The 25,145-nt window shown below is 42.8% G+C and overlaps 1 protein-coding gene across 7 annotated transcripts in view; it reads right to left on the bottom strand.

Moving 5' to 3' along the window:
• The window catches only part of LOC128687865 (multidrug resistance-associated protein 1), a 314,708-nt gene that overhangs the window by 55,713 nt on the left and 233,850 nt on the right, over nucleotides 1-25,145 (bottom strand). For 4 of the 7 annotated variants that reach the window (XM_070083525.1, XM_070083523.1, XM_070083526.1 and 1 more), the window contains one exon: nucleotides 18,328-18,548. The exons of the other annotated variants lie outside the window; for them this stretch is intronic. In XM_070083525.1, the coding sequence (XP_069939626.1) occupies nucleotides 18,328-18,548 (221 nt within the window). The remainder of the gene's footprint in view (nucleotides 1-18,327; nucleotides 18,549-25,145) is intronic. 7 annotated transcript variants of the gene reach the window in all.

Genomic DNA, 25,145 nt, shown 5'->3' with positions numbered 1-25,145 from the left:
AGTAGTAATAGTAAGTAGTAGATTAGATTTTAGATTTTGCCACCGAAGTGGCTAGTTTATTGTGCACCCCATATCCATCCTGTGGACGGTAGCGCGAGAGCATATGGATACACAAAAGGCCTAGGAACTAGGCCCCAAAGGGTTAACAGGAATACATATGGATTTATATCTACATATCTATAGTTCACTTAGCTGTTACAAGCAAATTTAGGAAATTTGCTTAGTATATCTGGTATCTTATTTTCATTAATAAGATATCTTGACATGTCACATAGGTTATTATACTGTCTGTCTCTATATTCCTCAATAAGTGGACAATTAAGCACATAGTGTTCAAGAGAGTGACCATATGCCTGATCACATAAATTACATTTAGTTTGATCATCATCTGCGTGTCTCCCAAACTGCCAGAAGTACTTGTAACCAAGCCTAAGCCTGGCCACTACAACATCAGTCAGTACTTGTAACCAAGCCTAAGCCTGGCCACTACAGCATCAGTCAGTGTTCACATTGCAAGTTGCTCCATAAACATACTTATCTACGTTCATGTTATCACAGTGGGTTATAGATCTACTCAGGCTTCTAACTGCATTCCTATAACAATCATTTTCATTATTTACTTCTCTCCTAATATTATTCCTAATGCTAGACACAGTTATACCAAAGTTATATTCTACATTCTCCTTCTGGGTACTCTTCTTGGCTAACATATCAACTTTATCATGAAGGAGTAATCCAATGTGTGATGGGATCCATAGCAATTGTACATTAATTCCTTTGTCCCTAATTTTTGAGTATCTATACCTGGCTTCCCCAATGGGCATGTAGTAGTAGTAATAGTAGTAATAGTAGTAGTGGTAGTAAGCAGTAGTGGACGTGTAGTGTAGTTTAGTAGTAGGTGGATAGTAGGTAGTGGTAGTGATGTGAAACAGTGGTGATGTGGTGATGTGGTAAGGTAGTGAGTAGTGGAAATGATGAAAGAGTGTATAGGTGTGTGATGAGTGGTGGTAGTGGTAGTAAGTGGAAGGTGGTGGTGGAGTGAGTGAGTGGTGGTGGTGAAGTGGTGGTGGTGGTGCAGGTGGATGGAGGTGGTAGCAGGTGGTGTGTAAGTGAGTGGTGGTGGTGTAAGTGGTAGGTGGTGAGTGGTGGTGGTGGTGAAGTGGTAGTGAGTGGTAGAGTAGTGGAGGTGGTAGTGGTGGTAGTGAGTGAGTGGTGAGTGGAGGTGAGTAGTGGATGTGGTGGTGGTAGTGGTGGTGGTGGTGGTGGTGGTGGTGAGTGAGTAGTGGTGGTGCAGGTGGTAGGTGAGTGGTGGTGAAGTGGTGGTGGTGAGTGGTGGTGGTGGTGGTGGTAGGTGGTGGTAGGTGAGTGGTAGGTGAGTGGATGGTAGGTGAAGTGGTAGGTGGTGTGAAAGGTGGTGGTAAGGTAGGTGAATGGTGGAGGTAGTAAGTGGTAGGTGAAGTAGTGGTGGTGATGGTGGTGGTGGAGGTGAGTGGTAGTGTGGTGAGTGGTAGTGGTGGTGGTGGTGAGTGGTAGTGGGAGTGGTAGTGGTAGTGTGTGGTAAGTAGTGTAGTGAGTAGGTAGTGAGTAGTGGTGGTAGTGAGTGATGAGTGGTTAGTGGTAGTGTAAGTAGTAGTGGTTAGGTAGGTGAAGTGGTGGTGTAGTGGTGGAGTGAGTGGTGGTGATGAGTGGTGGTGTATGTAGTAGTAGGTGTGAGTGGTAGTGGTGGTGAGTAGTGGTAGTGGTAAGTGGTGATGAGTAGTGGTGAGTGGATGAATGGTAGGTAGTGGTAGTGAAGTGGTGTAGTGGTAGTGGTAGTAGTAGTAGTAGTGATGTAGTAAGTAGTGAGTAAGTGGTAAGTAAGTAGTGGTAGTGATAAGTAGTAGTAGTAGGTAGTGATAGTGAAGTAGTAGTAGTAGTAGTAGTGATTAAGTGGTAGTAGTAGTAGTAGTAGTGGTAGAGGTGGAGTGAGTGTAGTAAGTAGTGAAGTGAGTGTAGTAGTGAGTGGTGATAGTAGTAGTGAAGAAGGTAGGTGGTAGTGGTAGTAGTGGAAGGTGATAGTGGTAGGTAGGTGGTTAGTGGTATGGTAGTGGTAGTGGTAGTGGTAGTGGTAGTAGTGGAGTGAGTAGGTGTAGGTAGTAGGTGGTAGTGAGTGGTGGTGAGGTAAGGTGGTGGAGTGGTGGTGGTGGTGAGTGTGGTGGTAGTGAAGTGGTGTAGTGAGTGGTGGTGAGTGGAGTGTAGTAATGAGTGGTTAGTGGTGAGTAGTGGTGGTGAGTGGTAGTGGAAGTAGTGAGGTGGTGTAAGTAAGGTGGTGGTGAGTGGTGGTGGTGGTGAGTGGTAGTGTGGTGGTGGTAGGTGAGTAGGTGAGTAGTGAGTGGTGGTAGTGGTGGTGGTGATGGTGAGTGTAAGTGGTTGGTGAGTAGTGAGTGATGGTAGTGGTGGATGGTGGTGAGTGGTAGGTGAGTGGTGGTAGGTGGAAGGTGGTGAGTGGTGGTGGTGGTGTGAGTGGTGGTGAGTGGTGACAGGTGGTGGTGGTGGTGAGTGTGTGTGGTAGTGAGTGGTGAGTGGTGGTGAGTGGTGGTGAGTGGTAGTGAAGTGGTGGAGGTGGAGTGGTGGTAGGTGGTAGGTGGTGGTGGTGAGTGATGAAGTGGTAGGTGGAGTAGTGGTGGGTGGTAGGTGGTGGATGAGTGGTAGGTGGTGGTGGGTGTGGTAGTAAGGTGGTGGCAGTGGAAGGTGGTGGTGGTGAGTGTGGTGAGTGGGGTTAGTGGTAGTAGGTGGTAAGTGGTAGTGGATGGTAAGGTGGTGGTGAGGTAGTGGTGGTGGAGTGTAGGTGGAGTGGAGTGGTAGGTGGCAGAGGTGGTGGTGGTGGTAAGTGAGTGGTGGTGAAGTGGAAGGTGGATGTGGTAGGTGATGGTGAGTGGTGAAGTGGTAGGTAGAGTGGTAGTGTGTGAAGTGGTGGTGGAGTGGTGAAGTAGTGGTAGTGAGTGGTAGGTAGGTGGTTAGTAATGGGTGGTAGTGTAGTAGGTAGTGGTAGTGATGTAGTGGGTGGATGTTAGTAGAGTAGGTGGTGAAGTAGTAGTAGGTAGTGAGTGTAGTGGTGGTAGTGGTAGTGAGTGGTGGTAGTGGTAGTAGTGGTAGTAGGTTGGTGGTGAGTGGAGTGGTAGTGGTTAGTGGTAGTGAGTGGTGGTGAGTGGAGTAGGTGAGGTGAGTGGTGGTGGTAGTGGAGGTGGAGTGGTAGGTGGTAGTGGTAGTGAGTGATGTAGGTAGGTGGTAAGTGGTGGTGATGAGTGGTGAGGTGAGTGAAGTGAGTGGTGGTGAGTGGTAGTGGTGAAGTGGTGTGGAGTGGTGGTAGGTGTGTGGTGGAGGTGAGTGGTAGTGGTAAGTGGTGGTGGGGTGGTGAGTGGAGTGGAAGGTGGTGGTGGTGGAGGTGGTGGTGGTGGTGGTGGTGGTGAGGTGGTGGTGGGGTGGTGGTAGGTGGTGGTGGTAGGTGGTGGTGATGGTGGTGGTAGGTGGTGGAGGTGGTGTAGGTGAGTGGTGGTGGTGGGGTGAGTGGTGGTGGTGGTGAGTGGTGGTGGAGGTGGTGGTGGTGGTGGAGTGGTGGTGGTGGTGGTGAGTGTAGGTGGGAGTGAAGTGGTGGTGGTGAAGAGTGGTGGTGATGGTGGAGGTGGTGGTGGTGGAGTGGTGGTGGTGGTGAGTGGTGGATGGTGAGTGGTGGTGGTAGGTGGTGGTGGTGGAAGGTGGTGGTGAAGTGGTGGTGGTGTGTGATGGAGGTGGTGAGGTGAGGTGAGTGGAGTGGTGGTGGATGAGTGGTGGTGGTGATGGTAGGTGGAGTGAGTGGTGGTGGTGGTGGTGAAGTGAAGGTGGTGGTGGTGGTGAGTGGTAGGTGGTGGTAAGTGATGGTGGTGATGGTAGGTAGTGGTGGTGAGGTGGTGGTGAGTAGTGGTGGTGAGTGGTGGTGGTGAGGTGGTGGTGGTGGTGGAGGTGGTGGTGGAGTGGTAGTGAGGTGGTGGTGGTAGGTGGTGGTGGTGAGTGGTGGTGGTGGAGGGGTGGTGGTGGTGGAGTGGTGGTGGTGGAGTGGTGGTGGTGAAGTGGTGGTGTGAGTGGTGGAGTGAGTGGTGAGTGGTGGTGGTGGTATGAGTGGTGGTGGTGGTGGTGGAGGTAGTGGAGGTGAATGAAGTGGTGTTGGTGGTGGTGAGTGGTGGTGAGTGGTGGTGAGTGGAGGTGGTGGTGGTGGTGGTGAGTGGTGGTGGTGGTGGGTGTAGGTGGTGGTAGGTGGTGGTGGAGTAGGTGGTGGGGTGGAGTGAGTGGTGGTGGTGGTGGTGGTGAGTGGAGGTGGTGGTGGTGAGTGGTGGTGGTGGTGGTGGTGGTGGTGGTGGTGGAGTGGTGGTGGTGGCGGTGGTGGTGGTGGTGAGTGGTGGGTGAATGGTGGTGAGTGAGGTGGTGGTGGTGGAGGTGGTGAGGTGGTGAGTGGTGGTGGTGGTGAGTGGTGAGTGGTGTGGTGTGAGGTAGGTGGTAGGTGGTGGTGGTAGTGGTAGTGGTGGTGGAGGTGGTGGTGTGGAGTGGTGAGTGGAGTGGTGGTGGATGGTAGGTGGAGGTGGTGAGTGGTGGTGGTGTAAGAGTGGTGGTGGTGGAGTGGTAGGTGGTAGGTAGGTGGATGAGTGGTGGAGGTGGTGGATGGTGGTGAGTGGTGGTTGAGTGGTTAGGTGGTGGAGATGGTAGGTGGTGGTGAGTGGTGGTGAGGTGGTGGTAGTAGTGGTGGTGGTGAGTGGTGGTGTAGGTGGTGGTAGTGAGAGGTGGTGGTGCAGTGGTGGTGGATGTGAATGGTGGAGTGGTGGTAGGTGGTGGTGGTGAGTGGTGGTGGAGTTAGTAGGTGGTAGTTGAGTGGAGTGGTGGTGGTGGAGTGGTGGAGTGGAGTGGTGGTGGTAAGGTGGTGAGGTGGGTGAGGTGGTGGTGGTGGTGGTGGTGGTGGAGGTGGTAGGTGGTGGTGGTGGTGGTGGTGGAGGTGGTGGTGGTGAGTGGTGGTGGTGGAGGTGGTGGTGGTGAGTGGTGGTGGTGGTGGAGGTGAGTGGTGGTGGAAGGTGGTGGTGGTGGTTGAGTGGTGGTGGTGGGTGGTGGCAGGTGGAGTGGTGGTGAAGGTGGTGAGTGGTGGGGTGAGTGGTGGTGGTAGTGGGTGGTGGTGGTGGTGGTGGTGGTGAGGTGGTGGTGGTGAGTAGTGGTGGTGGTGAGAGGTGGTGGTGGTGAGTGGAGTGGTGGTGTGGAGTGGTGGTGGTGGTGGTGAGGTGGTGGAGGTGGTGGTGAGTGGTGGTGGTAGTGGAGGTGGTGGTGGTGGTGAGGTGAGTGGTGGTGGTAGTGAGTGGTAGGTGGTGGTGTGGTGGTGGTGAGTGGTGGTGGTGTAGTGGTGGTGGTGGTGGTGAGTGGTGGTGGTGGAGTGGTGGTGGTGGAGTGGTGGTGGTGGTGTGTGGTGGTGGTGGAGTGGTGGAGTGAGTGGTGGTGGTGGTAGTGGTGGTGGAGTGGTGGTGGTGAGGTGGTGGTGGTGGAGTGGTGGAGGTGGTGGTGGTGATGGTGAGGTGGAGTAGGTGGTGGTGGAGTGGTGGTGGTGGAGTGGTGGTGGTGGTAGTGGTGGTGGTGAGTGGTGGTGGTGAGTAGTGAGTGGTGGTGGTGGTGGTGGTGGAGTGGTGGTGGTAGGTGAGTGGTGGAGGTGGAGTGGTGGTGGTGGAGTGGTGGTGGTGGTGGTGGTGGTGGTGGTGGTGGTGGTGGTGGAGGTGGTGGTGGTGGTGAGTGGTGGTGAGTGGTGGTGGTGAGGTGTGGTGGTGGATGAGTGGTGGATGGTGGAGTGGTGGTGGTGGAGTGGTGGTGGTAGGTAAGTGGTGGTGGTGAGTGGTGGTGGTGGACGTGGTGGTGGTGAGTGGTGGTGGTGGTGAGTGGTGGTGGTAGAGTGGTGGAGGTGGAGTGGTGGTGGTAGGTGAAGGTGGATGGTGAGTAAGGTGGTAGGTAAGTAGGTGGTAGGTGAGTGGTGGTAGGTGAGTGGAGGTGGTGTAAGGTGGTAGTGGTGGTGGTAGGTGGTGGTTGGTGGTGGTGGTGGTAGGTGGTGGAGGTAGGTAGGTGGTGAGTGGTAGTGGTTAGTGGTAGTGGTAATGAAGTAGGTAGTGAGTGGTGAGTGGTGGTGGAAGTGGTGGTAGTGGTGGTAGTAGTGGTGGTGGAGTGTGGTGGTGTGGTGGTGGAGTGAGTGAGGTGGAGTGGTGGTGGTGGAGTAGGTGGTGGTGGGAGTGGGTGGTGGTGGTAGTGGTGGTGGTGGAGTAGTAGTTAGTAGTAGTAGTAGTAGTAGTAAGTAGTAGTAGTTAGTAGTAGTAGTAATAAGAAGTAGTAGTAGTAGTAAGTAGTAGTAGTAGTAAGTAGTAAAAAGTATTAGTAGTAAGAAGTAATTATAGAGGAATAAGCTTACTGAGTATACCAGGAAAAGTGTACGGTAGGGTTATAATTGAAAGAATTAGAGGTAAGACAGAATGTAGGATTGCGGATGAGCAAGGAGGTTTCAGAGTGGGTAGGGGATGTGTAGATCAAGTGTTTACATTGAAGCATATATGTGAACAGTATTTAGATAAAGGTAGGGAAGTTTTTATTGCATTTATGGATTTAGAAAAGGCATATGATAGAGTGGATAGAGGAGCAATGTGGCAGATGTTGCAAGTATATGGAATAGGTGGTAAGTTATTAAATGCTGTAAAGAGTTTTTATGAGGATAGTGAGGCTCAGGTTAGGGTGTGTAGAAGAGAGGGAGACTACTTCCCGGTAAAAGTAGGTCTTAGACAGGGATGTGTAATGTCACCATGGTTGTTTAATATATTTATAGATAGGGTTGTAAAGGAAGTAAATGCTAGGGTGTTCGGGAGAGGGGTGGGATTAAATTTTGGGGAATCAAATTCAAAATAGGAATTGACACAGTTACTTTTTGCTGATGATACTGTGCTTATGGGAGATTCTAAAGAAAAATTGCAAAGGTTAGTGGATGAGTTTGGGAATGTGTGTAAAGGTAGAAAGTTGAAAGTGAACATAGAAAAGAGTAAGGTGATGAGGGTGTCAAATGATTTAGATAAAGAAAAACTGGATATCAAATTGGGGAGGAGGAGTATGGAAGAAGTGAATGTTTTCAGATACTTGGGAGTTGACGTGTCGACGGATGGATTTATGAAGGATGAGGTTAATCATAGAATTGATGAGGGAAAAAAGGTGAGTGGTGCGTTGAGGTATATGTGGAGTCAAAAAACGTTATCTATGGAGGCAAAGAAGGGAATGTATGAAAGTATAGTAGCACCAACACTCTTATATGGATGTGAAGCTTGGGTGGTAAATGCAGCAGCGAGGAGATGGTTGGAGGCAGTGGAGATGTCCTGTCTAAGGTCAATGTGTGGTGTAAATATTATGCAGAAAATTCGGAGTGTGGAAATTAGGAAAAGGTGTGGAGTTAATAAGAGTATTAGTCAGAGGGCAGAAGAGGGGTTGTTGAGGTGGTTTGGTCATTTAGAGAGAATGGATCAAAGTAGAATGACATGGAAAGCATATAAATCTATAGGGGAAGGAAAGAGGGGTAGGAGTCGTCCTCGAAAGGGTTGGAGAGAGGGGGTAAAGGAGGTTTTGTGGGCAAGGGGCTTGGACTTCCAGCAAGCGTGCGTGAGCGTGTTAGATAGGAGTGAATGGAGACGAATGGTACTTGGGACCTGACGATCTGTTGGAGTGTGAGCAGGGTAATATTTAGTGAAGGGATTCAGGGAAACAGGTTATTTTCATATATTCGGACTCGAGTCCTGGAAATGGGAAGTACAATGCCTGCACTTTAAAGGAGGGGTTTGGGATATTGGCAGTTTGGAGGGATATGTTGTGTATCTTTATACGTATATGCTTCTAAACTGTTGTATTCTGAGCACCTCTGCAAAAACAGTGATAACGTGTGTGTGGTGAAAGTGTTGAATGATGAAAGTATTTTCTTTTTGGGGATTTTCTTTCTTTTTTGGGTCACCCTGCCTCGGTGGGAGACGGCCGACTTGTTGAAAAAAAAAAAAAATATATATATATATAATGTGTGTGTGTGTGTGTGTGTATATATATATATACATACATGTGTATATATATATATATATATATATATATATATATATACACACACACACATTATATATATATATATTTTATAGTAGTAGGTTGGTAGACAGCAACCACCCAGGGAGGTACTACCGTCCTACCAAGTGAGTGTAAAACGAAGCCTGTGATTGTTTTACATGATGGTAGGATTGCTGATGTCTTTTGTCTGTCTCATAAATATGCAAGATTACAGGCATGTCTTGCTACTTCTACTTACACTTAGGTCACACTACACATACATGTACACATTTATTTATACACACTCATCTGAGTTTTCTTTGATTTTATCTTAATAGTTCTTGGTCTTATTAATTTTCCTTTTATATCCATGGGGAAGTGGAATAAGAATCTTTCCTCCGTAAGCCATGCGTGTTGTAAAAGTCAACTAAAATGCCGGGAACAATGGGCTAGTAACCCCTTTTCCTGTAAAGATTACTAAAAAGAATAAGAAGAAGAAAATTGTCAAAGTGGGAAGTCTGAATGTGCGTGGATGTTGTGCAGATGATAAGAAAGAGATGATTGTGGATGTTATGAATGAGAAAAAGCTGGATGTCCTGGCTTTAAGTGAAACAAAGCTGAAGGGGGTGGGAGAGTTTCAGTGGAGAGGAATAAATGGGATTAGGTCAGGGGTTTCAAATAGAGTTAGAGCTAAAGAAGGAGTAGCAATAATGTTGAAGGATAAGCTATGGCAGGAAAAGAGGGACTATAAATGTATTAATTCAAGGATTATGTGGAGCAAAATAAAGATTGGATGTGAAAAGTGGGTTATAATAAGCGTGTATGCACCTGGAGAAGAGAGAAGTGTAGAGGAGAGAGAGAGATTTTGGGAAATGTTGAGTGAATGCGTGGGGAGTTTTGAATCAAGTGTGAGAGTAATGGTGGTTGGGGATTTTAATGCTAAAGTGGGTAAAAATGTTATGGAGGGAGTAGTAGGTAAATTTGGGGTGCCAGGGGTAAATGTAAATGGGGAGCCTTTAATTGAGCTATGTGTAGAAAGAAATTTGGTAATAAGTAATACATATTTTATGAAAAAGAGGATAAATAAATATACAAGGTATGATGTAGCACGTAATGAAAGTAGTTTATTAGATTATGTATTGGTGGATAAAAGGTTGATGGGTAGGCTCCAGGATGTACATGTTTATAGAGGGGCAACTGATATATCGGATCATTATTTAGTTGTAGCTACAGTTAGAGTAAGAGGTAGATGGGAAAAGAGGAAGGTGGCAACAACAAGTAAGAGGGAGGTGAAAGTGTATAAACTAAGGGAGGAGGAAGTTCGGGTGAGATATAAGCGACTATTGGCAGAAAGGTGGGCTAGTGCAAAGATGAGTAGTGGGGGGGTTGAAGAGGGTTGGAATAGTTTTAAAAATGCAGTATTAGAATGTGGGGCAGAAGTTTGTGGTTATAGGAGGGTGGGGGCAGGAGGAAAGAGGAGTGATTGGTGGAATGATGAAGTAAAGGGTGTGATAAAAGAGAAAAAGGTAGCTTATGAGAGGTTTTTACAAAGCAGAAGTGTTATAAGAAGAGCAGAGTATATGGAGAGTAAAAGAAAGGTAAAGAGAGTGGTGAGAGAGTGCAAAAGGAGAGCAGATGATAGAGTGGGAGAGGCACTGTCAAGAAATTTTAATGAAAATAAGAAAAAATTTTGGAGCGAGTTAAACAAGTTAAGAAAGCCTAGGGAAAATATGGATTTGTCAGTTAAAAACAGAGTAGGGGAGTTAGTAGATGGGGAGATGGAGGTATTGGGTAGATGGCGAGAATATTTTGAGGAACTTTTAAATGTTAAGGAAGAAACAGAGGCAGTAATTTCATGCACTGGTCAGGGAGGTATACCATCTTTTAGGAGTGAAGAAGAGCAGAATGTAAGTGTGGGGGAGGTACGTGAGGCATTACGTAAAATGAAAGGGGGTAAAGCAGCTGGAACTGATGGGATCATGACAGAAATGTTAAAAGCAGGGGGGGATATAGTGTTGGAGTGGTTGGTACTTTTGTTTAATAAATGTATGAAAGAGGGGAAGGTACCTAGGGATTGGCAGAGAGCATGTATAGTCCCTTTATATAAAGGGAAAGGGGACAAAAGAGACTGTAAAAATTACAGAGGAATAAGCTTACTGAGTATACCAGGAAAAGTGTACGGTAGGGTTATAATTGAAAGAATTAGAGGTAAGACAGAATGTAGGATTGCGGATGAGCAAGGAGGTTTTAGAGTGGGTAGGGGATGTGTAGATCAGGTGTTTACATTGAAGCATATATGTGAACAGTATTTAGATAAAGATAGGGAGGTTTTTATTGCATTTATGGATTTAGAAAAGGCATATGATAGAGTGGATAGAGGAGCAATGTGGCAGATGTTGCAAGTATATGGAATAGGTGGTAAGTTATTAAATGCTGTAAAGAGTTTTTATGAGGATAGTGAGGCTCAGGTTAGGGTGTGTAGAAGAGAGGGAGACTACTTCCCGGTAAAAGTAGGTCTTAGACAGGGATGTGTAATGTCACCATGGTTGTTTAATATATTTATAGATGGGGTTGTAAAGGAAGTAAATGCTAGGGTGTTTGGGAGAGGGGTGGGATTAAATTATGGGGAATCAAATTCAAAATGGGAATTGACACAGTTACTTTTTGCTGATGATACTGTGCTTATGGGAGATTCTAAAGAAAAATTGCAAAGGTTAGTGGATGAGTTTGGGAATGTGTGTAAAGGTAGAAAGTTGAAAGTGAACATAGAAAAGAGTAAGGTGATGAGGGTGTCAAATGATTTAGATAAAGAAAAATTGGATATCAAATTGGGGAGGAGGAGTATGGAAGAAGTGAATGTTTTCAGATACTTGGGAGTTGACGTGTCGGCGGATGGATTTATGAAGGATGAGGTTAATCATAGAATTGATGAGGGAAAAAAGGTGAGTGGTGCGTTGAGGTATATGTGGAGTCAAAAAACGTTATCTATGGAGGCAAAGAAGGGAATGTATGAAAGTATAGTAGTACCAACACTCTTATATGGGTGTGAAGCTTGGGTGGTAAATGCAGCAGCAAGGAGACGGTTGGAGGCAGCGGAGATGTCCTGTCTAAGGGCAATGTGTGGTGTAAATATTATGCAAAAAATTCGGAGTGTGGAAATTAGGAGAAGGTGTGGAGTTAATAAAAGTATTAGTCAGAGGGCAGAAGAGGGGTTGTTGAGGTGGTTTGGTCATTTAGAGAGAATGGATCACAGTAGAATGACATGGAAAGCATATAAATCTATAGGGGAAGGAAGGCGGGGTAGGGGTCGTCCTCGAAAGGGTTGGAGAGAGGGGGTAAAGGAGGTTTTGTGGGTAAGGGGCTTGGATTTCCAGCAAGCGTGCGTGAGCGTGTTAGATAGGAGTGAATGGAGACGAATGGTACTTGGGACCTGACGATCTGTTGGAGTGTGAGCAGGGTAATATTTAGTGAAGGGATTCAGGGAAACCGGTTATTTTCATATAGTCGGACTTGAGTCCTGGAAATGGGAAGTACAATGCCTGCACTTTAAAGGAGGGGTTTGGGATATTGGCAGTTTGGAGGGATATGTTGTGTATCTTTATATGTGTATGCTTCTAGACTGTTGTATTCTGAGCACCTCTGCAAAAACAGTGATAATGTGCGAGTGTGGTGAAAGTGTTGAATGATGATGAAAGTATTTTCTTTTTGGGGATTTTCTTTCTTTTTTGGGTCACCCTGCCTCGGTGGGAGACGGCCGACTTGTTGAAAAAAAAAAAAAAAAAAAAAAATATATATATGTATGTATATATATATATATATATATATATATATATATATATATATATATATATATATATATATATATATATATATATATATATATATATATATACAGTGGACCCCCGCATAACGATTACCTCCGAATGCGACCAATTATGTAAGTGTATTTATGTAAGTGCGTTTGTACGTGTATGTTTGGGGGTCTGAAATGGACTAATCTACTTCACAATATTTCTTATGGGAACAAATTCAGTCAGTACAGTGGACCCCCGGTTAACGATTTTAATCCATGCAAGAGGGTTAATCGTTATGCGAAATAATCGTTATGCGAATGAATTTTCCCCATAAGAAATAATGGAAATAAAATTAATCCGTGCAAGACGCCCAAAAGTATGAAAAAAATTTTTTTTTACCACATGAAATGTTAATTTTAATACACACAAACTGAAAAAGGCATGCACAATTAAATGACACTTACTTTTATTGAAGATCTGGTGATGATTGATGGGATGGGAGGAGGGGAGAGCATTATCTTCTTACTGTTTAGAAGGGGAATCCCCTTCCATTAGGACTTGAGGTAGTAAGTCCTTTTCTGGGGTTACTTCCCTTCTTTTTTTAATGCCACTAGGGCCAGCTTCAGAGTCACTGGACTTCTTTCGCACAAGATATCTGTCCATAGTGGCCTGTACCTCTCGTTCCTTTATGACTTGCCTAAAGTGTTTCACAACATTGTCAGTGTAATAATCACCAGCACGGCTTGCAATAGCTGTGTGAGGGTGATTTTCATCCATGAAGGTTTGCACTTCAAGCCACTTAGCACAGATTTCCTTTATCTTTGTAGTAGGCAACTTCTTCAATTTCTCTCTCCCCTCCTCTGAACCAGTTTCCTCAGGTCTGGCCTCTTGCTCTTGAAGTTGATCTATCAGCTCATCAGTGGTTAGTTCTTCATTGTCCTCCTCCACCAACTCTTCCACATCCTCCCCACTAACCTCCAACCCCAAGGACTTTCCCAATGCCACAATGGATTCCTCAACTGGCACAGGATTCTCAGGGTTAGCCTCAAACCCTTCAAAATCCCTTTTGTCTACACATTCTGGCCACAGTTTCTTCCAAGCAGAGTTCAAGGTCCTCTTAGTCACTTCCTCCCAAGCCTTACCTATAAGGTTTACACAATTGAGGATATTAAAGTGATCTCTCCAAAACTCTCTTAGAGTCAGTTGAGTTTCTGAGGTCATTACAAAGCACCTTTCAAACAGAGCTTTTGTGTACAGTTTCTTGAAGTTGGAAATAACCTGCTGGTCCATGGGCTGCAGGAGAGGAGTGGTATTAGGAGGCAAAAACTTCACCTTAATGAAGCTCATGTCCCCATAAAGTCGCTCTGCCACGTCTGTAGGATGACCAGGGGCATTGTCTAACACCAGGAGGCACTTAAGTTCTAATTTCTTTTCAGTTAGGTAATTTTTCACATTGGGGGCAAATGCATGGTGTAACCAGTTATAGAAAAATTCCCTAGTGACCCATGCCTTACTGTTTGCCCTCCACAGCACACACAAATTATCCTTGAGGACATTCTTTTGCCTGAACGCTCTGGGAGTTTCAGAGTGATACACTAATAAAGGCTTCACTTTGCAATCACCAGTAGCATTGGCACACATCAACAAAGTAAGCCTGTCTTTCATAGGCTTATGTCCTGGGAGTGCCTTTTCCTCCTGAGTAATGTAGGTCCTGCTTGGCATTTTCTTCCAGAACAGGCCTGTTTCATCACAATTAAACACTTGTTCAGGTTTCAGTCCTTCAGTTTCTATGTACTCCTTGAATTCCTGCACATATTTTTCAGCCGCTTTGTGGTCCGAACTGGCAGCCTCACCATGCCTTATCACACTATGGATGCCACTACGCTTCTTAAATCTCTCAAACCAACCTTTGCTGGCCTTAAATTCACTCACATCATCACTAGTTGCAGGCATTTTTTTTAATTAAATCCTCATGCAATTTCCTAGCCTTTTCACATATGATCGCTTGAGAGATGCTATCTCCTGCTATCTGTTTTTCATTTATCCACACCAATAAGAGTCTCTCAACATCTTCCATCACTTGCGATCTTTGTTTCGAAAACACAGTTGAACCTTTGGCAAGAACAGCTTCCTTGATTGTCTTTCTGGTGCCCACAATAGTAGCGATGGTTGATTGGGGTTTCTTGTACAGCTTGACTAGGTCGGCTATACGCACTCCACTTTCATACTTATCAATTATCTCTTTCTTCATCTCTATAGTAATTCTTACCCTTTGAGGTGTAGGGTTGGCACTAGAAGCTTTCTTGGGGCCCATGGTCACTTATTTTCCAGAAACAGCACCGAAAATACTGTAATAATACGAAATATTCCGAGTGTATGCTTGGATGTTACCGCGGAGGCTGGCTGGTAAACAATGGGACGGGGCGGCACATGTGAGGCTGGCTGAGGGCACATTGGACGCGTCTCGGACGAAAATCGGTAAGCGGGTTTTTAATCGGTATGCGCGGCAAAAATTTTGCGATAAAAGTAATCGGTATGCGGAAAAATCGCTATGTGATGCCATCGTTATGCGGGGGTCCACTGTACTGGCACCTGAACATACTTCTGGAGTGAAAAAAATATCGTTAACCGGGGGTCCACTGTATATACACATACATATATGCAAAACAACCAATCTGAAAGAATAGAGAAATTCCAAGCGCTTCCTTGATAATGTGAGTAGTCACAGAAGCGCTTGGAATTTCTCTAGTCTTTCAGAGTGGTTGTTTGGCATATTCTGAAATCACCTGTTTACTGTGATCTTATTGCATATACATATATATATCTTCTTTCTTTCAACACACAAGCCGTATCCCACTGAGGCGGGGTGGCCCAAAAGGAAAAACGAAAGTTTCTCCTTTTACATTTAGTAATATATACAGGAGAAGTGGTTACTAGCCCCTTGCTCCCGGCATTTTAGTCGCCTCTTACAACACGCATGGCTTACGGAGGAAGAATTCTGTTCCACTTCCCCATGGAGGTAAGAGGAAATAAACAAGAACAAGAACTAGTAAGAAAAATGGAAGAAAACCCAGAGGGGTGTGTATATACATATATGCTTGTACATGTATGTGTAGTGTGACCTAAGTGTAAGAAGAAGTAGGAAGACGTACCTGAAATCTTGCATGTTTATGAGACAGAAAAAAAGACACCAGCAATCCTACCATCATGTAAAACACTTACAGGTTTCCATTTTACACTCACTTGGCAGGACAGTAGTACCTCCCTGGGCGGTTGCTGTCTACCAACCTACTACCTAGGAGTATTCTAAATATGTAGTAAAATTTTGCTGAGTATGTATGATGACACAGTGTACAGAATTTATAAATACCTAGTTGCAGAAGAGCTCATGCTTATGGTTTACTAGTTAGTAAACTATTTTTTTTTTTAAGCTTACATAGGTAAGACACATATGCAACAGTTAGGTATCTTTATTTCGAAACGTTTCGCCTACACAGTAGGCTTCTTCAGTCGAGTACAGAAAAGTTGATAGAAGCAGAAGATACTTGAAGACGATGTAATCAGTCCATCACCCTTGAAGTTTTGAGGTGGTCAGTCCCTCAGTCTGGAGAAGAGCATTGTTCCATGGAATGAAACAGTATTGTTTCATTCCATGGAACAATGCTCTTCTCCAGACTGAGGGACTGACCACCTCAAAACTTTAAGGGTGATGGACTGATTACATCATCTTCAAGTATCTTCTGCTTCTATCAACTTTTCTGTACTCGACTGAAGAAGCCTACTGTGTAGGCGAAACGTTTCGAAATAAAGATACCTAACTGTTGCATATGTGTCTTACCTAACAACCTGTCGGTATTTTATACCATTTTAATGTTCAAACTTACATAGCTTAGTAATAGCACACATCTTGGATTCCTTTACAGTTATGAACATTTTTCAAGCTATGAGTCTATCTAGTTGTGAAAAACATTTGCTAAATCCTTTTAATAATAAAAATTCATGTTTACCCTACTGATATTCACTTTAGGACATGTTTAACAGAATCAGTTTGGTCCTGGGACCTTGGACTGAAGCCCTAGGACTGCAATGTTTCCATTAAGTATGTCCCAAAATGACCATTTTCAATCTCCACTATTCATCGGTAACACATACCTTATATCCAAGTCCTTCCAAGACATTTCCAGTGTCTTGTCCTTAATTTATGTTCAGTAAACTTTTTTTTTTTTACTGTAGATACAGTGTTACACTCATTTTCAAGATATAGACACCATACCATAACTGTACATTTGTATTATGATCCAACATTTTATACACAGTTCTGTCAACATTTCTTTCCACAGACAGTACTATACAAGGTCATTCTGCAGGTAGCCAGCAAAATATAGCATGAGTTTCTCAATACTATATTTCTGTGGTTTCATGATGACACAGTAATCATAACTGCTGCAAGACCTATCGATTCATCAGATGTTTTTACACAGTTAAATTTTCTGAAGGTTACGGCAAAGATCGGCTGCATTACCGAGAGACCCATGGGCAACACCACCTATCAGTAGCCTGTTCCTTCCAGGTGGACAAAAAATATGTAAAAATTTATTAGAACCGGCAAATGATGGAGGGCCATGCATCAACCTTGTCAGGTAGCCTCCTAGACTGAACAAGGGAGGATTGAACCCTGAACCCAAGATGAACCCTGAATATGGATGAAAGTGAAAACCTCTGATGTTTTAAGTCATTTCTTGCATGACTAAGATGTGACAATCTAATCTAGGGCCCCAAGGAAAATCCAGGAGTAAGACTTGGGCTGTGTCCACCACACACTGGCGTACTCAAAAATGAAGTCATGAACAATGAGGGACTAGCTAAGACATGAAAGCCACAGAACAGACTAAATGAATGGTAAGGAAACACTGGTTAGATATGATGCAGCACACCTTTGAATAACCTGAATCTACTAAGACAGTCAACTGCGTCGAATGTGTTACTTAAGAAAGACTAGGATGGAGGAAAACCTGTCAATTCTTGACCATGAACATCCCATCATGTGGATATAAAGAGGGAAAGCCTGACTCCCACATGGAGTCAGGCTTTCTGATATACTTTTGTTACATCTTTAGTGTATAACTGTGGTTTCTTATTCTCCCTGGTGATGGCATTAGGAAATCTTCCCTATCAATTCTTTCCAAAATATTTTAAATCTTTAATGGGGTTATTATGACTCTTCTTTTCTAATCAGTCAGTGAGGACATGTCCAATACCTTCTGCCTGTCTTAGTAATGCACACATCTTTTAGCTCTGGTAGCCATCTTGTCTACATTCTTTTTGGATGCAGACACCATACCACTCTTGAATATTTCAATTTTGGTCTAGTATATGGTGAAGATTTTTTTTTTTTTTTTTAGCATTTCCCATCTACATATCTAAAGGTTATTTTCAGTTTGCAAATCTTATAAGAGATTCTCATGATTTCATTATAAGATTTTCTGGCAACAATCTTTGGTCAATGATGATTCCTAGATCTATCTTCCTTTATCTGAAGGGTTTAGTATTTCATAACAATTTATATTCTTCATGAGGTCTGTTTTTACATTCTCCTATTTCATACATTTTAAAAATCTAAATACAAGGATCACTATTTTTTTTTTACACAGATCAATTTTACAGGCTAAAAGTTATTATACTACCTCAGCTCATTTCAACGCCCAGTACTGTTTAAGGTATACTACTGCCCACCATGGGATGCGACCCATACCAGTCGACTAACTCCCTGGTACATACTTACTGCTGGGCAAACAGGGGCAGCAGATGTAAGGAAGCATGCCCAACATTTCCACCAGTGCCAGGGATCAAAGGACAGACACTTGGTACGTGAGCTGAGTGCACTACCAACTGAGCCACAGGGCACCCTCTCAAATATACATAAAAAAACATACATATTGTCGATGAAGTTTGTTGATTTAATGTTAACAAAACAATGATACTGTAACATCTATTGTATAACCATATCAACATAACACTGCCATCTATTACATAATAATGTCAATATAACACTGATCCTGTAATATGCATTTAACCCTTAAACTGTCCAAATGTAGATCTATGTTCACTCGCGTAGCGCTCTGAACATAGATCTACGTTTTTTTACGTGCTTTCAATTGGAGAAATTCAAGGTCGGAGAGCTACACATGTAAATGTAGATCTACTTTTGGACAGTTTAAGGGTTAAAAATACTATAGAAATAATCAAGAAATTACTGAACTGCCATTCGACAATCTAAAACACTGCACCACATACAGTATACAGAAGCGAACAGAACAAAATCACGGCTGCTAACAAATATTTTTTAAAAATGAACAATACATAACAAAATTAGCTCAATAAATTATTTAAAGCCAGCACTGTAACTGAAGTAACTAAAATCTTCTTTGTACCCATTGCTTACCGATATTAAACAACCCAACCATGATCTTAGATTGGAAGGAAGAAGTGCATCAACTGTGTCCAAATCCTTAGCAAAACGATTCACAATTCGCCCAATGGGAGTCATGTCAAAGAAGGACATTGGGCTGTGCAAGATATTATTTAGCATCAATCTGTGTAATATAACTGATGCATAAACAGTTGCCTTTGCAATGATCATGGAACCAATCAAGATGCAAGCCGCTGCAATTAGTAAGAAAAAATTATGAGCAGTTTTACAATAAGCCTAACTAATGTACTGTACAAATTTTAGGCAAGCTAATGTTACACTAAACAGACTATCAAAAGTATTCCTGTTATTGAAGCCTACTGTGAACTAAACATGAGTGCTATATAAGACTCCTTCAATTATAACTTATATCAAAAACTATATCTATTTCAATAAACAAATTGACAAAATGTCATCCTGAACCAAAACTATGAGGAAAATGGCCTTATTTATTTATTTATTTATTTATTTTTTATTTGGACATGATACATAGTTGTACAAAGAAATATAGTGATTGGGTGTACATGCCAAAAGCCCCTTGTATGCAGAGCATTATGGGCAGGCAAACCAGAGACAATGGCTTTAAAAGTGAGAAAAAGTGTAGAATCAGCAATTTTCAGAAAATTCTCATGGCTTGATTGGCTTTCATTTGTTTTTAGCTATTTTTCTCTGTATGTGCTAAACTGGTTGATATTTGCATTCAAAACAAAGACTTGGATGTAAAAAAAAATAATCTGAAACACATTTTGAATGAAATTCTATGGTTAGTTTTCAATTCTGGGGTCATGCATTGGGCCAAAAGAAAATGGGTGCCACAATCAAAATCAGTAAAAACATGTAGTACTGTACAGTGGAACCTGGTTTTTGTATGCCCCAGTTTTCGTGGGACTCGGTTTTCTATGACTTTTTCCGTCAAAATTTTGTCCCAGTTTTCGTACATCACCTCGGTTTTCGTAGAGTAGACAATGGTCCTTATTGAATGCATCCGCCTGCCCACCCACATCATTCGGCCACTCAAGCACTGAGTGACTTGGTCTGCCTTTGTTTATTGTTGAGTGAGCATCACCCCGAGTGGGAAATAGTGTTTAGGAGTCAATAATTTGCGAAAAGGCAAGGCAATTGATGGGTTGAGGCTGACCCTGATGACACTACGCCTGTTGTGGAATCTATTGCGTCTTTGGGGAAGTCCATGGGGTTGGATTTGAGTGGCTGGGATGTGGAAGAGTTGGTGGACAACCACAGGGAAGAGCTAACCGCTGAAGAGCTACAACACCTTCAACTGGAACAGCAACAGATCACAGCTGCGGAAATTGCTTCAGAGGAGGAAAAAGAGAGGGAAGAATGTGCCTTCTTCAGTGATTAAGGATGTGTGTGCAAAGTGGAGTGAGTTGCAAAGTTTTGTGGAGAAACATCACCCTAACAAAGCTGTTGCAAGCTGTATCTGCAACATATTCAATGATAATGCCTTGTCCCATTTTAGGCAAATCTTAAAGAGATGCCAGAAACAGACCTCTCTGGACAGATTTTTTGTGTGACAGAGGTACAGTGACTCTTAAGCTGGTCCTAATGCCAGTAAAAGACAAAGAAGGAAAGTAACCCCAGATAGGGCCTTGATACTTGAAGTCCAAAACAATAACCTCTCCTCCCACTCCCTTCCTCGCCGTCTTCCATACGTGAACAAGTCTCCAATAAAGGTAAAAGTTATGTTAAATGTTCATCTATCCATTTCATTAGTCATTTATATTTATTTCTCATTGTTTTCTGTATGTAAAACTATAGTTATTCTCTAAAAAATGTATTTTTCGTTAATATTTTTGGGTGTCTGGAATGGATTAATAGGATTTACATTATTTCTTATGGGAAATATTGCTTCAGTTTTCGTACAATTCGGTTTTTGCCAGACTTTCTGGAATGAATTAATCACAAAAACCGAGGTTCCACTGTATGTACAGTAAATGAATCTCAAAAATTTCAAAGCTAACGAATTTCAGAGTTTGACTGTATCTTTGATATCATTTTTCTTTGAGACCTGCCTTTCCTTGATGGGATGACTTTGTCTGAAATCTTCCCCAAATATCTCAACAGACTCAAAGAAAAAAAAATTCTGTTAAAAGCTAAACACATACAGGGTGAGCTCCCAACAAACGTATGAACCAAATACCTGGAGTTCTGACTAATGAATGAACTGTTTGTAACTCATAACCTATTTTTCAATAGAAAACGACAGTGCAAAGGATGGTAATGTCACAAGTATGTAGCCATAGATCAGGGTTCATAAAAAACTTATTTTTAAAATGTTATTTCTCATGGAGTTTGTAAGTAAGGATATTCACAGCCTGAGTGTTCAATGCTGGCAATCCATGCAAGTATTAGCTTCGCTACAGTTGACACAGTTGGCATTATCTTGCACTGTGACAAGTGTATGTGGAAATAATGAGGATTAACTCAGAAAGAATTTTTTTTTTTTAACATGTTGGCTGTTTCCCACTGAGGGGCAGGGTGACTCAAAAAGAAAGAAAACCCCAAAATGAAAGAAAGAATATGTAAGTGAGATAATACATAATACAAAATACAGATGACTAGAATAAGAAAAAATAGGAAGATTTTTTACCTTCTCAAGAACTGAATGTTTCCAATGGAAATAAGGCATCATCAATATAGATGCAAGTCAAAGGTTAAGAGGCAGGACCTGGAGCAGTACTAACACAAATATATGCAGCAAAGAAATCCCTTACTCTTTCATAGAATTTAAGAGACTTATTAAATACTGCAATAAATAAAAGGTTAAAACAAATAACGACACATAGGAGAAAGAAACACATGATGAAGTTTCGGGTCAACTTGGACCATTAACTAGTTACATACTAACACACAAAGGTAAGGGAGCCAGAATATGTAAGTATACATGTATATGTATATATTTTTTTTTCAACAAGTCGGCCGTCTCCCACTGAGGAAGGGTGACCCAACAAGAAAGGACATCAAAAAAGAAAATACTACTTTCATCATTATTCAGCACTTTCACCTCACTCATACATAATCACTGCTTTTGCAGAGGTGCTCAGAATACAACAGTTTAGAAGCAGATATGCATAAAGATACACAAAATATCCCTCCAAACTGCCAATATCCCAAAACCCGCCTTTAAAGTGCAGGCACTGTACTTCCCATTTCAATTACTCAAGTCCGGCTATACAAAAATAACCTGTTTCCCTGAATCCCTTCACTAAATATTACCCTGCTCACACTCCAACAGATCGTCAGGTCCCAAATACCATTCGTCTCCATTCACTCCTATCTAACATGCTCACGCACTCTTGCTAGAAGTCCAAGCCCCTTGCCCACAAAACCTCCTTTACCCCCTCCCTCCAACCTTTTCAAAGATGACCTCTACCCCGCCTTCCTTCCCCTACAGATTTATACGCTCTCCATGTCATTCTACTTTGATCCATTCTCTCTAAATGACCAAACCACCTCAACAGCCCCTCTTCAGCACTCTGACTAATGCTTTTATTAACACCACACCTCCTAATTTCCACACTTCGAAGTTTCTGCATAATATTTACACCACACATTGCCCTTAGACAGGACATCTCATAAAAACTCTTTACAGCCTTTAGTAACTTACTACCTATTCCATATACTTGCAACATCTGCCACACTGCTCCACTATCCACTATCACATGCCTTTTCTAAATCTATAAATGCAATGAAAACTTCCCTACCGTAATCTAAATACTGTTCACATATATGCTTCAATGTAAACACTTGATCTACAAATCCCCAACCCACTCTAAAACCTCCTTGCTCATCCACAATCCTACTCTCTGTATTTCCTCTATTTTTTTCAATAATAACCCTACCATACACTTTACCTGGTATACTCAATAAACTCATTCCTTACAATTTTTACAATCTCTTTTGTCCTCCTTCCCTTTATATAAAGGAAATTTACATGCTCTCTGCCAATCCCTAGGTACCTTCCCCTCTTTCATACATTTTTTTTTTTTTTCAAAAAGTTGGCCATCTCCCACCGAGTAAGGGTGACTCAAAAAAGAAAATCCCCAAAAAGGAAATACTTTCAACTTCATTGAACATTTTCACCTCACTCATACATCCTCACTGTTTTTGCAGAGGTGCCCAGATACAACAGTTTAGAAGCATATATAAAGATATATAAAATATCACTCCAAACTGTCGATATCCCAAACACCTCCTTTAAAGTGCAGGCACTGTACGTCCCATTTTCAGTACATACTCAAGTCCGGCTATATAAAAATAACCGGTTTCCCTGAATTATTATTTTATTTTATTATCACACCGGCCGATTCCCACCAAGGCAGGGTGGCCCGAAAAAGAAAAACTTTCACCATCATTCACTCCATCACTGTCTTGCCAGAAGGGTGCTTTACACTACAGTTTTTAAACTGCAACATTAACACCCCTCCTTCAGAGTGCAGGCACTGTACTTCCCATCTCCAGGACTCAAGTCCGGCCTGCCGGTTTCCCTGAATCCCTTCATAAATGTTACTTTGCTCACACTCCAACAGCACGTCAAGTATTAAAAACCATTTGTCTCCATTCACTCCTATCAAACACGCTCACGCATGCCTGCTGGAAGTCCAAGCCCCTCGCACACAAAACCTCCTTTACCCCCTCCCTCCAACCCTTCCTAGGCCGACCCCTACCCCGCCTTCCTTCCACTACAGACTGATACACTCTTGAAGTCATTCTGTTTCGCTCCATTCTCTCTACATGTCCGAACCACCTCAACAACCCTTCCTCAGCCCTCTGGACAACAGTTTTGGTAATCCCGCACCTCCTCCTAACTTCCAAACTACGAATTCTCTGCATTATATTCACACCACACATTGCCCTCAGACATGACATCTCCACTGCCTCCAGCCTTCTCCTCGCTGCAACATTCATCACCCACGCTTCACACCCATATAAGAGCGTTGGTAAAACTATACTCTCATACATTCCCCTCTTTGCCTCCAAGGACAAAGTTCTTTGTCTCCACAGACTCCTAAGTGCACCACTCACTCTTTTTCCCTCATCAATTCTATGATTCACCTCATCTTTCGTAGACCCATCCGCTGACACGTCCACTCCCAAATATCTGAATACGTTCACCTCCTCCATACTCTCTCCCTCCAATCTGATATTCAATCTTTCATCACCTAATCTTTTTGTTATCCTCATAACCTTACTCTTTCCTGTATTCACCTTTAATTTTCTTCTTTTGCACACCCTACCAAATTCATCCACCAATCTCTGCAACTTCTCTTCAGAATCTCCCAAGAGCACAGTGTCATCAGCAAAGAGCAGCTGTGACAACTCCCACTTTGTGTGTGATTCTTTATCTTTCAACTCCACACCTCTTGCCAAGACCCTCGCATTTACTTCTCTTACAACCCCATCTATAAATATATTAAACAACCACGGTGACATCACACATCCTTGTCTAAGGCCTACTTTTACTGGGAAAAAATTTCCCTCTTTCCTACATACTCTAACTTGAGCCTCACTATCCTCGTAAAAACTCTTCACTGCTTTCAGTAACCTACCTCCTACACCATACACTTGCAACATCTGCCACATTGCCCCCCTATCCACCCTGTCATACGCCTTTTCCAAATCCATAAATGCCACAAAGACCTCTTTAGCCTTATCTAAATACTGTTCACTTATATGTTTCACTGTAAACACCTGGTCCACACACCCCCTACCTTTCCTAAAGCCTCCTTGTTCATCTGCTATCCTATTCTCCGTCTTACTCTTAATTCTTTCAATTATAACTCTACCATACACTTTACCAGGTACACTCAACAGACTTATCCCCCTATAATTTTTGCACTCTCTTTTATCCCCTTTGCCTTTATACAAAGGAACTATGCATGCTCTCTGCCAATCCCTAGGTACCTTACCCTCTTCCATACATTTATTAAATAATTGCACCAACCACTCCAAAACTATATCCCCACCTGCTTTTAACATTTCTATCTTTATCCCATCAATCCCGGCTGCCTTACCCCCTTTCATTTTACCTACTGCCTCACGAACTTCCCCCACACTCACAACTGGCTCTTCCTCACTCCTACAAGATGTTATTCCTCCTTGCCCTATACACGAAATCACAGCTTCCCTATCTTCATCAACATTTAACAATTCCTCAAAATATTCCTTCCATCTTCCCAATACCTCTAACTCTCCATTTAATAACTCTCCTCTCCTATTTTTAACTGACAAATCCATTTGTTCTCTAGGCTTTCTTAACTTGTTAATCTCACTCCAAAACTTTTTCTTATTTTCAACAAAATTTGTTGATAACATCTCACCCACTCTCTCATTTGCTCTCTTTTTACATTGCTTCACCACTCTCTTAACTTCTCTCTTTTTCTCCATATACTCTTCCCTCCTTGCATCACTTCTACTTTGTAAAAACTTCTCATATGCTAACTTTTTCTCCCTTACTACTCTCTTTACATCATCATTCCACCAATCGCTCCTCTTCCCTCCTGCACCCACTTTCCTGTAACCACAAACTTCTGCTGAACACTCTAACACTACATTTTTAAACCTACCCCATACCTCTTCGACCCCATTGCCTATGCTCTCATTAGCCCATCTATCCTCCAATAGCTGTTTATATCTTACCCTAACTGCCTCCTCTTTTAGTTTATAAACCTTCACCTCTCTCTTCCCTGATGCTTCTATTCTCCTTGTATCCCATCTACCTTTTACTCTCAGTGTAGCTACAACTAGAAAGTGATCTGATATATCTGTGG

The sequence above is a fragment of the Cherax quadricarinatus genome, chromosome 10 (assembly GCF_038502225.1).
Source record: "Cherax quadricarinatus isolate ZL_2023a chromosome 10, ASM3850222v1, whole genome shotgun sequence".
Classification (NCBI taxonomy): domain Eukaryota; kingdom Metazoa; phylum Arthropoda; class Malacostraca; order Decapoda; family Parastacidae; genus Cherax; species Cherax quadricarinatus.
This window is presented reverse-complemented; position numbering and strand designations above follow the sequence as displayed.